The sequence below is a fragment of the Centrocercus urophasianus genome, unplaced genomic scaffold (genome assembly GCF_019232065.1).
Source record: "Centrocercus urophasianus isolate 14NV4802_14NV808 unplaced genomic scaffold, USGS_Curo_1.0 seq_16, whole genome shotgun sequence".
In the NCBI taxonomy this organism is placed as follows: Eukaryota; Metazoa; Chordata; class Aves; order Galliformes; family Phasianidae; genus Centrocercus; species Centrocercus urophasianus.
The window spans coordinates 17,243,670-17,261,414 of record NW_024884711.1 but is presented as its reverse complement, the minus strand read 5'-3'; the positions used below and the strand labels follow the sequence as shown (position 1 = coordinate 17,261,414).

Below are 17,745 nucleotides of genomic sequence, written 5' to 3'. Positions count from 1 at the left end.
GCAAGGAGATACGGGGATTTGTCGTAATAGAGAGCTCTAACCCGTTCAAATGTAATTGCGTAGGTCTGAGGCAGCACTTAGCCACTATTCATGTTTAGAATAATTGGCTTTCAAACGAGTATTTGCCATTATTACAGTGCTCGGAGTAGAAGATAATTTTTTTCACTAGTGTTCATCCTCTATGGAAAAACTGAGGTGTAACATTAATGACACTAAAGACTAGCCAGCGATAAGGGAAGGAGAAGGGGTTCCTTCTGATTCTCTGATGCTAAATATAATATGTGTGTCTTTCTCAGGTTGGGAGGAAGGGAACTGTGTGAATTCACAGCCAGCAATGGTGCAGAATGGTGCAATCAGCGCAGAATTACTTTTGCAAGTTGTCAGAGTCTTTCTTGCACGTCGTGCATATTAAACGGCTCGTTGACAAGTCTCTGTAACGCACTGATCGGGCTGCCCAAGGGAGCGGCGGGCTCACCGTGCCCAGAGGCCTTAAAGAACAGTGTGCGTACGGCACGGAGGGACGTGGCCGGTTGGCACCGTGGGGATGGGCTGGTGGTTGGGCTGGATGATCTTTCCCAAACGTAATGATTCTATTCTAGGATTCTCATGAAAGCAGACCTGCTGCCGCTCCAAAACGAAGCGGTAAACGCGCTCAGCTCTCGCCGCCCTGCCGCAGGGCCTCGCTCCCTCAGCCGCCCCCTACCACGCATGGCAGCCGCGGGGCGCTGTGCGCACGCGCAGGGCCAGCGGCGGGAAACTGCGCGAAAGGCGGCGGCGCGTGCGAGCGCCGAGTCTTCGGCGGTGGCGCCGTGCTGTGGGGCTCCTTGTGGTTAAAAGCGCTGTGAGCTCCTTCAGCGGGGTCCAATCTGTGGGTAAGGAGAGAGCAGAGAGGGGGGCTGAGGGGTGGAGATCTTGCTTTTAGCGGGAGAAGGGTCTTATGGCTGTATGGGTGATGCTGCCTTTTGCTTCAGCTGAAGGGAGTCTGTGGTGTTGCAGGGGCAGTCATGAGTTCTGTCATGGGTGTTTGTGTGGATGAAGGCATGGACAACGGAAAAGGTAATGTGAAGTTTTTCTTCATCAAACAGTGTAATCTTACTCTTGAGAATAGAGTTAGCCTGGTTTTGCCTGGGATGGAGTTTTGCTTCACAGCGCCCGGTGTGATGCTGTTGTGACTGCAGGAGAAAAGCAGCGCTGGTAGCACAGCGGTGGTTCGGTTGTTGCTGAGTAGCGCTGCGCCGAGCCACGGACCTGTCAGTTTCTTTGCTTCTCCTGCTGTACTGCTAGGAGGGGTGGGAGGGAGCAGAACCACAACGGCTGACCTCAGATATTCCCTACCCTGGGGCAATATGTGAAAATAACCGTAGAACTGAAGAGTTGCTTGTGTGCGGGCTGTCTGGGCATTGGTTGGCAGGTGGTGAGCAGTTGCTTTGTGTACTGCTTGTTTGGTATATTTATGTATTAAGATCATATCCTTTTTTCCTCTGCCTTATTTTTTTTTAATCTCAGTGACTTTTTTTTGTTTCCCCCGCTGTTCTCTCTCCCACTCCATCGAGAGGTGGGCAGTGAACAAAGGGCTGTGTAGTGCTCAGCTGCTGCTGGGTTAAACCACCACAAATGTTTCATTACTATTTTTTTTTCTTCCTCCTTCAAGCTGAGGATGTTGTGGGCTGTCATGTTGAAGATGCCATAACGTTTTGGGCACAGGTGAGTTTAAAAAAAGAAGGTTATTCTAGATCTCAGAATCACAAATGCTGTATCATTTAAAACTGAAATCAATCACTTTTCTAAAAAGTCAAAAATAATTGTCTGCCCATCTGTTTGAACTGTAGCCAGGTTTTCGTAGAATCACTGTGGTTGGAAGAGATCACTAAGATCAAGTTCAGCCATCAGCCCATCACCACCCTGTCCACTATTCCATGTCTCTTAATGCCATATGGATGCGTTTCTTGAACACCTCCAGGGATGGTGACTCTACCACCTCTCTGGGTAGTTTGTTCCATAAATGTTTGGTAGCCATTTGGTTTAAAAAAAAAAAAAAAAAAAAAAAGTTTTCGATATTACCTGCAAAATACTGCAGCAGGCAACAGGAGTACTCCAGGAGGCAGGTTGGGTGTTGGTGAGTGTCTTCTGCTCTGTGGGACCCATTTCAGCTGAACTGAACAGGGAATTGTTTGAGGCATCAGGTCCCTTCCATTTTAGGCTGTGTGGGCAGGAGGGAGGTGTGAGTAAGATGAAAAGCAGCAGCTTTCATTAATGGGTGCAGAAGGGAGAAGAGAAAACCAGGTGGCTTTGGGTTTACGTGATCTGTTGACTGATGGAGTGTGTGTTAGTCAGCACCTGTCTCATTGCGAGCCCCATGGGCACAGCAGGCACTGGCCATGTTAATAAGAGCTAGGGGGGAGAGAGCAACCTTTGCTTGTACTGTTTATGTAACAGCTTCCTCTTTTAAAAGAAAAGTAGGTGTAATAGTTCATTCTCCTTTGCATTCTTACCCTGGTGTTCTGAGTCTTGGTTACGGTGTTTTATTTCATATTGCAAAGTGCAGAAGTTAGGAGTGTACTTCTGAGGATGACAGAATGTTTGGCTGCACTGATGTTTTCTTTCAGAGCTCTGAATGTTTTGCTTTGAATTACATGTAAAATTGATGTTGAATGTATACCATGCTATTGGATCTGACCCAGCCTCTCGGTGGTTCACATAACCAAGCTGTAACTAGAAAGTGTCTGCTTTGCTTTGCTAAACCAAAACCTAAACTTTCAAAGTAAGGAGATGAGAGGTATGCTAGGGCTGTTGTCTCTTGGGTTTATGGAGAGAGATACAAAGAACACTGAATGTGTACAAAAGTTTGTGAGGTGGGATTGATACGTGGGATCTGTGTATTTCTTGCAGAATCTGGTAATTAAACAGTTAAAAATGGTCTATGTGAACTGTTTATTTGGGATATATTTATCTGCCTCTCCATGAAGTTTTGAAAGATGAGAGCAGGCTTCCAAGTACAATTAAAACCATGAAGTTCTAAACTTTAAGGTGGGACATTACTCCAGCGGCTGTGCAACTGTTCTGACTTCGTTTTTGGAAGCATCAAGCAGCTATTAAAAATTGCAGTAACTCATGCCCTCTCTCCACACCTAGAATATCAGTAGCTGTAACGACCTCTTGAAATTAAGTTGTGCTCTGGCAGAAGCTTGTCCTCGGGCTCAAGCAGCATTTGGCAAGCTTGATTTTAATAAGGTACGTAGGTTATGCATATAGAAAATTTGTTTTTCCCTTGGATGTAAAAGCTTTAATTGAATGCAGCCATTTTCTTTGCTGTCTTATTGGTCTTTATGTTGTGGGTCTGTGTTCTCCAAACCTATTTAAGAACTGCTGTTGGCCCTAATGAAAATGCTTAGTTGTTGTGTGCAAATTTTATTTCTTTCTTCAATTCAAACCTCAATTAAATTAGGCAACCATGCATGTGTGCGTATATACATGGATATGAAATGATGGTTTGTAACTACAGAGCAATGCTTTTCTAGAGAAGGGATTCTTTGCTGCCTCAGAAAGTGTGGAAGATCAGATGAAAATCTGTAGTGCTTAGTGGGCTATACAAAGTGGTGTTAAGAGGATATTAGTTGCAGTTTTATGCAACTTTAGCCTATAAAGAGTGGTAACAACTTTTGTGTGAACTGCTGATGGCTTGTTGCAGAAGAAGATCTAATAAAACAGTTTATCTTTGAGCTGTTTATTGTGTAGGTGAACGGCCGCCTGCCTTCCTCTTGAAGAAAACCCACTGACAGCAAACTCAGCCCGTTGTGGTGTGACTGTTCCTTTGTTCAGCTTACTAAGCTGTCAGTGCCAATTCGATGTTGTAGCAACGCGTTTGTAGGAAAAAAACATACGAACCTGCTGTGTAAAACGTTAGTTTTTATAGTTGTGAGATTTTCTTTGAGTATTGTTTGTGGAGTAGAGGTTTATAGTTTTTGAAGCATCTAGCAAATGTTGTTATGAGAGATGGAACATCAAATGCATCACTTTGTTTTCAGAGTGCTGTTGAGATCATTCTAGCAGAGCGAAAATAAGATTTGCAGTGTATTATGAATATCTTTTTGATCTATGTTTATGTTTTCAGATTGCTGTTCTTGACTTTTTTGCCTAATTTTCAGATTTATGGTGGCTGTTTCTCTGAAGATAGATGTTGGTACAGATGTATGGTGCAGCGTATGATCAACAGTGAAAAGGCAGGAACAATTTTTTTTTCTCAGTTTTTATGCACTTGTCAGCTTTTTTATTTTCTATGCTCCTGTGGGAAATAAATGCAACTCCTCCCTCCTTCTTCTAACCTTCCTGTCTGAATAAATACAAAAATCACTGAATATGGATGTGTGACAGAAATCCAAGCGACCCGTAATTTTGAATGTTGCTGATGAGAAGACTGACAAGACATGCCATACTTGCAAAGCGCTGTTGGGATGTCTTGGAAAAAAAACAAAATCACAAGTGGTAGTTCATGTTGTTAAATGATGCCATTTAATTTCAAACTGCTGAGAGGTGAAAATGGTAGCTGTTGCGTGATGTGTTAGCGCTGATCCGATTGCACCAAAAGGCTTCTTTGTCACTTTGGGTGGCTGACACAGAAGGCTTGTAGATCCTCTTTAAAATCATGATTTCTGAACACCTCAGATTGTGTATCTGCCTATGGAAGGAAGTCTTCTGTATTACTTCCAAGTTGTAGTTCTTGGGAGGGGGGAAAAGAATGTTGCCAATAAATGTCCTGGTACTCAAAGGTTTTCCAGTTCTTATGCAGTTCTTTAACTCTCTGAACTTTCTTTGAAGGGTGTGTTAGAGTTAGTGTGGGAGGGTCTGATTCCTGCCTCAGACACAGTACTGTGTCACACACATCTGTTAAAAAGCTTGTGCTGTAGTTCTTCTCAGTGCACGTTTTGGTAGGAGGTTCACGTAACTTCTGCTTAATTATATTTTATGTCACTGTTACAGTGTCAGGTATTATACATTGACTATGGAAATTCTGAGATTATAAATAGATCAGAAATAGTTGAAATTCCTGAAAGCTTGCAATATCCAAGCATTGCCAAGAAGTACAGACTCTGGGGACTGCAGTTACCAGCTGATCAGAACTTAAGCATGTTTGACCAGGTGAGTGGCAGATTTTGAAGCACTTATGATGTGCCTGCAACAGACGGTGCCAAATGTCTGTGTAGTGTCTTGAGGAGTTTTCGATGAGCTGAGTGTTCAGCTGTGATAGCAGGACATGCTGAGAAGCTCTGATTACTTGCCCTGAATGTACTCCAGAAGCTAAAATGGTTTGGTTCACGGTGTCCTGGGGAGGGATGATTTTAGAGTACGCTTTTGCAGTTCTGCGTACTCAGCAGCTGCTGCCAACAAGACTGATAACAACTCAGAGCTGTTCTGAGTGGCTCTACTCGGTCTAGTTTTGAGAAGTGATCTTCTTGTGGACACCACCAATTCTGTACTCTCAAAATTATGCTCTGCTGCTTTCAGCTGCCTCGAGAGCAGCAGTTGCCAGGGGAGCTGAACAGGGAGTGGCTGTCCTGCCTGCTGTGTGGCTCTGTGCCATTCAGAGGAGATACTGAGACCCCTTGTGTATAGTCTCTTTCCTGTGTCCTATTCACATTGCTTAATGTGATGAAGATGTGAAAATCTGTTATGATTTCTGGTTGGCTTTTGTTTGCTTGTTTTTTCCATCACTTTGTATTGCTTGTGAGCTTTCTTTGCTTCCTGTGTGTTCAAATATCTCTTTCCTTCCTCCAGTCTCTTCCACTCTTAATTTTAAGTGGTGGCAGCTTATGTTTAGATGTTCAGGCTGAACAAAAATCAAAACTGCTGGTTTATATTTTAGTTAGTGGCATTTTGGACTCGCTATCTATAAATGATACCGAATGCTTCAAAGTTAAATAATGAGCGAGCAATATTGGTGATGTCCAATCTGGTGTTAACAGAGATTAGATCAAGTAGAGGCAGAGTTGCACAGATGCACTGTTGTTTCAGAATAAGTGTGTCAAACATATGAAGCTTTATTTGTGTTGCTCCTTGGGTTTTGGTCTTAAATTCTGTTTTGTTTTGGTTTCATAGCAGAAAGTTGTCAAAAATGAGTTGTAAGTTTTCAAAATGACTGGTACACAACATCAGTATATTTTACTTCACAGGGGAAGACATTCTTGGGTAGCCTCGTTTTTGAAAAAGCAATAAAAGTACGGCAGAAGGCCAGGCAGAAGGATGATATCATTCTTGTCCAGGCAGAATGTGAAAAAGTAGACATAGGAGAAGAGGTGGCCAAGGCGGGGTTTGCTGAAAAGTGCAGATCTCCGGGAAGCACTGAAGATGTGGAAAAGAGAGAAGATGCCGTGCAAAACCAGCGTAAGAAGATGAAAGCTCCTGCTCCTCTGTGGGTGAACAGGCCTGGTCATGTGCTGTGCAACCGTCCCACAGCGGTCTTGGACCCTGTAGCTGCCACTGCAAGGAATCAGGCTTTTGCTGGAAACCGTGTGATTCTTACAAAGTAAGGCAGTGGGATGTCAGGGAAAGGTTTGTGTGAGTGTGTGATTGGTGTAGTTGCTGGGATGTGTTTATGTGAGAAGGTGGTGGGTAAATGATTATCTGAGATGAAAGGTTCTCCTGGCTTCCCAGCATCCAGTAATGCTGGTACTGAGTGGAAGAGAGATACAAAAGCACGTGTGTAGCGTGCTGTGGTAATGGGAGTTAGGGCAGTAACCTGTACAAAACCTATTCTTACTGTTGTTGCACGTTGTTCTTCATTTGCTTTCCAAAGAGAATTTTGTTTGTCTTAATGCAACACTTCTGAAAAAGTAGAAAGTATGGCATCTATTAAGCAGTGAACCTTAGTTGGAAGTGAAGGTTGCAGGGTATTGGGCCTCTTGGAGATTCTGCACTGACAGCCAGTGATGTTCCTTTATGCATCTGCGTAATTGCCACAGGCTCAGCTCTGAGAGTCTTTGTTACTACTCCATGTTTATTTACATGTGTTAAAACTCATGGACTCAAATGTGGAATGTGAAAGTACATTCACCTGGCAGGACAGACATTTTGGTTATTTATTTGTGAAGGAGCTCAACTGTGTGTGCTGGTAAGAAATAAAGCCAGCAATTGCAGTCTGAAGGCTTTAGGGGGTAGTGATGTCTGCAGCTGGTAATTACATTGACAAGAGCTAGTGGTAACTTGGCAGTTTGAGTTGTCAGAAATCTTTTAAAATAAACTTGTCCTACAATTGCTAGGATTGCCATGGCAACAGGCTGCTGGGGAAGATGTTTGTGGATGGAAAAGATGGTACTTCTCATTCAGAGAGCTGCAGTGATGTAAGAAATCATATTCTTGAAAAGGAGAAAAAAAAAAAAACAAACAACCAACACCAAGAAACCAACCCCAAACACCCTGGGTTGGTTAAATTTACAATTAAATCACATAGGCAGTTCTGTGCTGTTAACAAATACTAATACGAGATGAAGTGCTCTTTAAAGAAGTCTGAATTCACAGTGTAGTGCCTTACCATAAGTCACTTAAATACTCTGAGCTGGCCTGATTTCTGAGTTACATACATCCCAAACCTAATTTTTAAAAAAGAGACAATAATTGTTAATATCTAATATTATTGTTATGTTATATATTGCTATCTTGCTGTTGAGCTGGCACTGTACCCCAAAGAATCCTGTCCGGTCTGAGTGGTTGGCAGCTGCAGATCCTTTATTCCATTTCCACGTATTCTGGTAATTTTAGCATGTTGCAGGAGGGCTGTAATCATGAAGGAGAATGACGTGGAAAGAAAAACTGTGATGTAAGTAATGCCATGCAGGGATAGAGATCCAAAATGCTTCCCTTAAAGTAGTTCAGAAAGAAAAGTCTATTCAGTAGGTATAGAATTGGAATTATTGGCTGCTGTGGGTCTGATGTGTGGTAGCAGGATGGTTTGTTTTTTTTGGATGGAGAGGCATTTGAGTTAGCAATAGTAAAACATAAAGGGTTCTCTTCAAATGATGTATGAATGTTGTGCTTCTTGATTGTTTTCTTCTTCAGTGTTGTGTAACAGTCTTTGAAGACTCCAGTGGAGAGAGTTATAAATTGTGAAGAAATAAAACACAATTATGTAGATGCTTTTATAGTCTCCTTAGGGGTGTTTTGTAGTCATTACTAAAACTATAATAGCATGAACAAATGCACATTGTGGTGGGTTTTGTCTTGTTAATTCCCCTTAATTTTTTAAAGGGACAAAACACCAGCTTCTGCCCCAGTGCTTAACAGAAGTTTGGCATGTGTAAGAGATCAGAACCTGGCTGAAGAGAATGACATCTTTGAAGAGGAGAAAGAAACTCAAAGAAAGGAGAATGTAAATCTATTGAGAAGACAGAAGGAACTAGAACTGGAAGTCGAGCATCTGAAAGGTGAACTTCAGGTATGTGAACATTGTTTTTTTTAAATGCAAGCTTCTTTGCTGGTTGCAGATGTTTTTCATGGTGCTTCTGTCTTGTAGTTTCTTCAGGCTGCAGGTCAAGGCTGTGCTCTGCTGTTTGAAATGCATCAGGATCAACACTGGTTGGACAGAGACTTGGTTTTCCCCAGTGCAGGGCTTGCTGGCAGTGTTGTCACATGCATTGTGGTCCAGGCTGCACCCTCACTCCCTTGGGTGTTCGTAGCAGCTTGCTGCTGCACTTAGTGCATTTTGAGCTTTGAGTTTTGCATTTTGTGGTTAAAAACATGCTTTGTTTCTAAGGACGTTGTCCAGCCTTTTTTTCCTCGCTTAAAGGCTAAATAAAACTCTATATGCTAGGCTGAAAACTCCAAAGCATCACAGAATTGCAGCAGCTATTGAATTTTAGGACTGGAGGAAAATGTTTGTTTTCTGAATTGCTGCTGAATAGAAAAGATACAAATACCACGTGCTTGTATTTCTTCCAGGGAAATGCAGTTCTTCCTAACGTTGTGTGAGAAGTGCAGTGCTTAATTACTGATAGGCTTCAGAATGCTGTGTGGTTTTGTGTGGTAAACAGCAAGAGTGAGAAGAGGTCAGTGTGTGAAGGGATGTAATTCTTGTGTGAGTTGAGGAAAAAATCTTGCAACCTCTTAAACGTAGAGATAAGAAGGAGGATGTAGCATTGTGTAAAGCATTCTGATGCCCTCAATACCGAGATTGTGAAGAAGAGCTCCTTCCTATTTCTCTCTTGCTTTAATGAGACTACTGGCAACCAGGCTCTCCCTTGAATACCCGTGTTTCTGCGTGCACTGACCTGTTACAATTGTTTGTCATCAGCTAAAGATACCAAGTTTGGGCACTAATGCAAATTAAATTTACAAATATCAGTGTAGGATCTGAAGCTAACAAAAAGTTCCTTAAATTCAAGGAGTTCTTGGAAGCGTTTCTTAACTATATTCTGATTATTTTTTTTTTTAAGGTGTTTTCTACAAATTTTAATTACCTTTTTGTTGACTGGAAGTAAATGCTTTAAAAGAAACGGTTGTGGATGTTTGCTGAAGTATGAAAATCTTTGCTTGTTGCTAAAAACACTGAAGTGATGTGTTTTTAGAAAGGGCTATGGGTGATGGTTGCAGCTTTAAGGAGTGCTTCAGAAATGTCCTACAGTCAGTAGGCTTTAAATGCTCATCAGTAAATACAAAACAGTGTGTGTAGTGTGAGGTGGGTGTTTTTGCTGGGGGAGGTTTACTGTATATAATACATATGTAGCAAGTCTAGGGAGGTTGACAGTCTCTGAAGACTGTTCTAATACTTGAAATGGGGTTTATAAGTGCATCTCAGTGGTATGAAAGCAAGGGCTTTTAACTTCATGTTGTCCCTTGTAAAATGTAGCCTGATTATTTTTTTTTTTTCTTTGTTTTTCTGCTGAGAAAATTCTTTGTGGGAAGATCCGTATGGTTGTGAAGTACAGTAAGAACTGTACTGCACTGTTTAGGTGTGATTTTGGGAGTAAGGAGTTGAATGTGGTCCCAATAGTGACTTCCCTAGACTAATCTTTGCAATTTGTCAGTAAGAAAAGAAAAAATTCCATATTGTCTTAAGGGATGCTAGCAAATGGGGAGTACACTTAAACACAGTACTACTAAAATGAGAGGAAGGAAATGAACCAAGGACTGACAAGAAGCTATTAAAAGGAAGAACATTTTCATATTGGTTTTTGTGTTCCTGGGCATTTTGTCAGTGTTTCAATAGCAGCTAGGCTTTTAAAGGTTTAAACTGTGGTCTGTGTGTTAGTCATCCCAGCTGATTCTGTCTTTCTGTCTGAAACATTACTCCGAAATTGACAGATGATTAAACAAGAGAAGGAAGAATCCAGGAAAAGAGCTGAGTATCTCGAGGAAACCCTGCAGAAGTACGTTGGAACAAAAATGAAAGATTTGGCTGCTAAGGTGAAGATGTTGAAAGAAATTAGGTATGTGTTTGTTTCTAATGTAGTACTTTTTATTGTTGCCCTCTTTAATCCTCTGAAAGCATACTTTCATTTCCCAGGTTCTTTTCTAGAACAAGTACTGTGTTGGGAGGGTAATCTCCAAAGCTTAAACTTGAGGGGTTTTTTTTCTTTTTTTTATCACACTGGGATTTGTGTTGCCTTTCAATTCCAGCATTAAAGAAGATGCTCATTACTGTTTAGTTTAGATATCTTTATTGCTGGTAGAGGTATATCTCATTGGGTACTTGAAGTTAGCTCTCTAGTATTAAAAGAAGGAATGAAGCTGCAAGGGGCTGAGACTTGAAACAGAAATGACTGTCAGTGCCTTTAAGAAGGAGCATACATAATACTCACATGTTCATAACAGTTGAATAAAGAAAATGTAGAGGGGCGAAATGATACAGAATAGAAATTAAGAGTGTAATACTGAGATGTAATGGACGTATTCTTCGTACTTCCTCAAAGAGGGGTTTAACATCTGAGGGAGGCACGCTGCTGTTACTGCCTTGTGGTAGAAACTAGGTGGACATGATAGTTGTCAAGCTCTGTATGTGGAAGGTGAGCAAATAGCACTGAGTTCTAAAGTGTTTGAGTTCTGGGGAAAAATAAGTATTTTCTGGATAAAAAGTCTGTTTCTTCCTTAATATTCAGGCGTGCAAAAAAGAATGCTGGTTTTGGGGAGCAGCTTTCACAAGCCATAAAACTGGTTACAGAAGGAAATATCAATGTTCCGTGTTCCTTGGAAAAAGTGCAGAAGATTTGGACAGAGTATGACTTGGCTCAGGAGATGATTCAGTTATGCAAAAACGGGGTACGTTTTGACAAGAGCATTTTAGTCTTGTGAGTGTACCGGGGTATCGTGGGCACAGCGAGGAAATGCTACCTGGCAAAAGACAGACATCAGATCTCTGTTACCTTCTGCAACTGATAAGTTTATGAACTGTTACTTTTCTATTAGACTACTTTGACACCCTGATAGTTATGAAAACATGTAAGCATATCAGAATGCATTGACTGAAGGTCTTCTATTCTGTAATAATTAAAAACCAATTCAGCTGTGCAGCTGATGTGTCTTTAAAGCCTTTCTTGAAGCAGTGTGCCACTACAGTATTATGTAAGTCCCTCCCGTGGGGATGTATAGGGAAATTGATATGCAAATAGCAACTGTGCAGGCAGATGGGCTTGTACGGGGGAAAGATGCCATCTAGTGTAACTTCTCAGCTGCTACAATCAGTGAAAGCCTGCCTGAGTATGTAAGAAGTGGCTGTAATGATAAATATGCTTATGTACTGCCTCTTGTTGGAGGTGCTGCTTTTGAGAACAGGAGGGTTCTGTGCTCTGTGGCAGGTGGTGTGGTGTGGTGGGGCTGGGGAAGTAGCAGTGCTCTGGGAACGTGGCAGCAAGCATGTTGTGTTATCATGTATAACCTGAAACCTTTTTAAATGTCTTTGCTGAAGAGGTGTTGCAGCATTTCAGTGAATTTAATGGCTCATGAAATGGACTAAAAAATAATAAGCCATATGGTTGAATAAAATACATTCTGTTCTTGTGCAGGGCAAGAATTAGAACATCTGTAGCATAGCTCACATTCAGTTGATGTAGGTGAGAAGAGATTCTTTTATTTACTGAAAACTTAGTCAAATGCTTAAGATAATGTGTTAGTAAACATACAGCACTTTGGGCTTGCTTTGTACAGGCTGGCAACATATAGAAGAGTAGCTGCTGCTGCTACTTTTCTCTCCTCTGAGTTGCTAACCCCAGAAAGCAGCATTCATCCAGGAAAAGCCTTCTGAAAAGAGGTCTCAGTTTTGAAGAGTGTTCCAGGATTTCTTTTTTTTTTTTTTTTTTGAGTGAATTTACTTTTATATGTTAGAGCATCTTGGTATTGCCATTCTTTTTAGTTGTGGGTGGCTAACAGTGATGTTGTCTACAGGATGTGTTGTAGTGTTGAACTGTTAGAGCAGTTGAAATGCTATGGCCAGGCTGCACTGTGTTCTTCCAGGTATGTTTGTTTTAGCACCGTGTTTCATGTTGGCAAGGTGTGGCCTTGCAGCAGCCTGAAAACCAGTTCTGTTCAGAAATAAACCCCCCGCCTTCCTTCTTGGCATTGTTCCTAATTACCTTAAACTAAGGCATAAATGAATGGTGGCACAAACTCTTATGACTTCTCAAGAGCCTTCTGTGGCTTTCAAAGATTCCTGCTGTGGAAGGTTGTCATGACAGTGTCACTAATATTTTAAATAGGGGAAAAGGAGAAAAGACAGGAGTTCTGCTGAGTGTCAGGTATCCCCTAGAGTGCCTGAGAACTGCAAAGGGTGTGCAGTTGGGATTGTGTGCTGAAGAGTAGAGCTCCCTTGAAGAGCTAATTTAGTTTTCAAGATGAATTGCTGGAAGCAGGGCATTCCAAGGCTCTTGTAGAACTTGCCTGCAGATATAAGAAATGTCCAAGGTGCTCACAGTAAAATGATCTGCTTGTTATTCTGCTTGATGTCCTTATTTAAATACTTAACAAATATTTTTAATAGCCAGCAACATCAGCATACTCAGTTGCACTTTGTTTCCCGTTTAGTGGAAATGAGATGCCAGCACATAGGAAGCCCTCTGAACCCAAACAGGTGGAAGAAATAGCTGCCTATTGAGCTGTAACAGATTAAGTCTGTTTGCTTCGTCTGTAGACTTAGCTGCTAAAACTAGTTTTGTAAGGCTAAATCTTGCTATTAGGTCATCTAATCAACGTGCTCTTCCTTTGACTTTGCTCTCTCCCTGTAACAAATCTGGTTTGTCAGCTCTTGAAAGTAAATGTTTTATCTTGCTTTTGGAGAAACCTAGTGCATCTTAAACAATATTACAGGTAAGCCCAATAGAATTTGAATGCACTGTAAGAGGTGTTTCAGTATTCACGTTCTGTAGTTTCATAGTTGATTTATGCTGATTTAACTTGGTTACTTTTGATTTGTTACTTTTTAATAGTTTCTTCATTTCTTTAGACTAAATATCCTCAAACGAAGGTGTCTGGTTGAATTGTTTGATCTTTAATAAGATGGTTATGTAATGGATGTCTTGGAAGCATAACAATTAGTGAACTGAGATGGTACTGAGGTATGATTTGCATAAAAACAATGTAGGTTGCTCATCTGGAGTGGAAGAGCTTAAAAAAGTACCTGAAAGTCATCACAGAATTGGATGTAAACTGTGTGCTCAGTATAGGAAGGATATATACTGAAATAGGAAGGACATTGCTGGTTACTTAAGCAGCTCTTGTGTGAAACTTTACAGAGAGGGTGGGAGCTTTACAGGTAAGGGAACAGGGATAATTGCAAGTTGCTCTGATTGCAGTGTATGCTCTTAGTGTAACTCTGCAGTGCAAACACTGCATACTCAGACACTGTAGGTAGTGTTTTATGGAGTGTTGCTTCATTTATGTTTTTGGAATTAGAAATCGTATTCAAGGTTTGCTTTATGAAGGTGAGCAGTTTAATGAGGATGCTGATTCTAGTGCTAGTTTTAACTATTTCACATCCTGCAAGTTAATAATTTGCACTAAATAAAGCCAAAACCTGATGCCAGAAGTAGAGAGGGGCTGAAAACATGGACTAGAAAGTATCCATGGAAATGCGTTTTTCTCTTGCATATGACGTGATGGAGGTAAGAAGGCACTGATGAAGTGGTTGCACTACTTAATCCTGCTCTTAGAGCCTTTAATAATAAAGATTGCTGTTGTTGGAAACAAGTTGCTGAGCTGGACTGGTATTTGGTGTGACAGAGACGAATGGGGTGCTGGGGTTTTCATGTCTGTTTGAGATACGAGATTGATAAATCACTTTTTTAAGCATAGTTTGAGAAGCTTTCAGCCTGTTGATTCCACTGTCTGCTGTTGTGATGAGCTTAAGTCTTTGTAATGTAGGTTTTCAAAATAGTTAATGCTCTCAGGAGTTATGTAACAGGTGTTTCCTGAGGCATCCACTGCTATATCACCCAGTGAAATGGCAGACACAGGAAGGAAGGAGACTTGTGGATCTTAAGCCACACATTGACTTCCTGGTCTCTTACTCTGTCCTGTACAGACTGTTGAATTGATGCTAGTGCTTCAGCTGCCATTAGTTGGGGTTTGGTTGCTTGATGGAATCTTCTGCTGCAATTCAGTCTCTATTGTCCCCATTTCTAAAGCAATATTTTGCAGAAAGCTTGTCTTAGAAAGCATTCTGTATAACAAGGTGTCCTTCAACGTTTTTATGCAGTGTTGAATATTCTTTCACAATCTAGCCTGTAAAAATGATGTGTGTGCTTAATTACCAGAAATGCCCAGAAAGCAAAGTGCCTTTAAAACTTTTTTTTGGTTGTTTGGAGTTTTCTTAAGCATGGAAGCAATACTTTAAGTTCTGCATTAAAACTTAATTCACCGATATTTATTTTTTATTATCCAGTCCGTTTATGTCTGTCTGGCTGAATAATATCTGCTCAATTGCTGATCTGGATTTTAGGTTTTCAAATAGCGTGTGGTACAGTTTGTGGAGGTGAATGTAGAACGTGCCTGTAAGTCTCTACAGCAGGTCTGTAAAGCTGTACTTTGGTTTTTCACATTCGTATGTGTTTTCATATTTCTGTTGGCACATTGTGTTAAATCATTATTGAAAGAACACTGCAAACATGTTTGAGTGTAGATTTCAACTTCCCTCACCCATTTCAAGAGATTTGATATTGATTAGCCTGTTAGGTGCCTTGTCTGATAGGAATGAGGGATTCTTCTCCCAACAGCAGAGCTGCCAGTCGTCCTGAGGAAACTTTTCATTTCCTAGAGAACTACTTAGTGTTCTCTTTTATCACCTGTGTTGCGTGTGGCATTTGTGTGCAGGTTACTGATTTGCTTTTCTTTCTGCATAGGATGAAAGAGATGAGTCGATTATAAAAAGAAATGAGGTGCAGCAGAGCTTGTATTCTGCAGTTAAAGAATTTATTTTGGAAGTGGATCAGCTGCTCGTCTGTGAGCGCTCGAACATCTTACAGGTATGGCAGGAGGTCTTATGACTGAGTCTGGAACATTGAGAGCCTTTGGAAATGTTTCTTAAATGTTTTATGGCTGTAGACCTAAGCAGCAGATGAAGCATAGGATCTCACTTCTGAGTTAAACTGTACATCTGACACTTGTCATTCTCAGAGTTTCTTGTGATCTTAGTTTTCAGAATGTTTTGTTTTTAGAAACTAATGATTTTGATCCCAAAATCATTTGGGCAAGAGTTTTATCTTAATGTATTGTGTTTGGTGACTAACAAGAATTCAAAAAACACAGAACACAGTAGACTAGCACTGATAAGAACCTAAAATTCAAGAAAATTGTAAGTGAGGAAATAGTCTATGTAGATGCAGTAGGAACTCTTGAAAATTACTAATGGAAGTACTACCAAACTGGTATTGAGGATTTCATTACTGAAAATAAATTATTTTCTTTTTTACTGTAGAAATACTACTTTCATTTTGACTGTGCAGGTATACGGACAGTGAAAGGTGTTATTAGTTTGACAGCTTGTACAAATCCTTATTGGGAGTTGGAACTTCATGATCTTTGAGGTCCCTTTGACTCAAGCCATTCTGTGATTCTTCCACAAAAGTACAGAATTGGGTTCCTATGAAGAAATGCCCCATTAAAGGCAGCATGCAGTTTAAAATAAGGTTGGACCAGCATTACTAAAATAAAAGCATCCAGTTTCTAAGGGAATTACTCAATTTCTAATGGAATTATTTTATAGCACTATTTGGGAGTATGCTTTGATGCACTTTTGGTTACAAGTCTGAAATGCAGGTTAGAAAGAACTTAGAAAAAAGTTTGGATGAGTATCATTTCGTAGCTTTCCATAATGTGGGGCCCTTCATGGCTCCTGTTTTTTTTTTTTTTTTTTTTTTTTTTTTTTTTTTTTTTTTGTATGAATATAAAGGTTGTGCTGTGCTAATCCACTAGGTGGTAGGCATTAAACGTTCCCTGGATAATTGTACTGCAGTCAAACTGTAATAGTTTGTCTGGAAGATATTTGAAAGAATACTGACGTGCTGCAGTGTGCATTAATTGAGTTCCGTGCTTTAGCTTAACTGTGTTGATGCCCTTCTCTTTTATTGGAAGGTAGATGATGCAAGTAGTTTTTCTGAATAGAACAGGAAGATTGAGTGAGAACTATGGCTGCTATGATACGGAGCTGAAGAGGTCATGCTCTTTTCTCTGGGGCAGCACGGTATTTTCCTCTCTCAGAAGAGCAGGAGATTGGGAACTAATGCCTGTCTCACTGAGGCTCTACGTTGCAAACCCACCCTGTCGCATGTTTCTTTTGACTTGAGGCTTTCTGCTGAGAACTGTTACTGGCCTGAGCTACAGACAAATTCAAACAGTTTCCACCTCAGTTGAATCCAACTGACCCAAATAAACAGTTGTTTTTAGTTGCCTGCTTTCCAAGTGGTAAAATTGCATTGGTTAAGAAAAAAGATGTGTGGGTTTACATATTGTATGTTACCTTACAGTAGGCTAGGGTGAGCTGAACAGTGGTGAGCTTTTTCATGTTAGCTGTCCATAAGCATGCAGGAATTTCCTGGTAGTGTATCCCTCTCCCTGAATTCCACGCTTGCCGTTCCATGCTTGCACATAGTGACTGGTTTCAATGTTGGTGGGCCATTGAACAGACTTTGGATAGCAGCTTGTTATTCTTCTGAAATCTGTTCCCATATCCTTCTGTTGATAAAGCTGCTAGTGCTTTAGGAAAGTATGTTTATGTAAAAGATAAATGGGAAGAAATAGGACTTATTTATAGGACTGTTTTCTTTGAGGACTGTCTGGAATATGTTCAGGTGCTCTTCTGCTGTGATCGGTTCTGTTTCTGTAGGCATGTCTTATTCATATAAAGGTTGTGCCACCTGGCTCACTGGAAATGACTGTTTTAAACAACCTATTATACTGACTACATGCTATTTGCAATCAAGTTAGAATTTTATAAGATTCTATTTTATTGCCTTTTGGAAAGGCTCTTGATTGAGTGACTTAAATTGTTACATGTTGCTTTTTCAGTAGCACTGACTGAGTTTCAAAGAGCCTTTGATGTTGACTAAGCTGAAAGCTGTCACATAAGGAAGAGAAAGAAGTGTTCTGCTGTTGTTTTTTTTTTTGTCTACATGAGCAAGATTTTTTAGGGAAGGCCTGTGATACTTAAAACTTCTCCATCGCAGAAGAGAAAAAAGTGCAACACTATGTATAAGTAAACTTTCATTAGCCCTTTCTAGAATGTCTTTAGTCATCTTATTGCGGGGAACAATGTGTGTAAGTGAAATAGTCCAT

General features: G+C 40.6%; 1 protein-coding gene across 1 annotated transcript in view; it reads left to right on the top strand.

Annotated features, from left to right (window-relative positions):
• Positions 1–343: 343 nt before the first annotated feature.
• The window catches only part of STK31 (serine/threonine kinase 31), a 34,945-nt gene continuing 17,543 nt past the window's right edge, over positions 344–17,745 (top strand). The window contains exons 1-11 of the mRNA XM_042817070.1: positions 344–501; positions 997–1,056; positions 1,652–1,704; positions 3,133–3,231; positions 4,146–4,220; positions 4,978–5,136; positions 6,168–6,520; positions 8,239–8,425; positions 10,291–10,415; positions 11,085–11,244; positions 15,315–15,437. Of these exons, the coding sequence (XP_042673004.1) occupies positions 1,005–1,056; positions 1,652–1,704; positions 3,133–3,231; positions 4,146–4,220; positions 4,978–5,136; positions 6,168–6,520; positions 8,239–8,425; positions 10,291–10,415; positions 11,085–11,244; positions 15,315–15,437 (1,386 nt within the window). The 5' untranslated portion in view covers positions 344–501; positions 997–1,004. The remainder of the gene's footprint in view (positions 502–996; positions 1,057–1,651; positions 1,705–3,132; positions 3,232–4,145; positions 4,221–4,977; positions 5,137–6,167; positions 6,521–8,238; positions 8,426–10,290; positions 10,416–11,084; positions 11,245–15,314; positions 15,438–17,745) is intronic.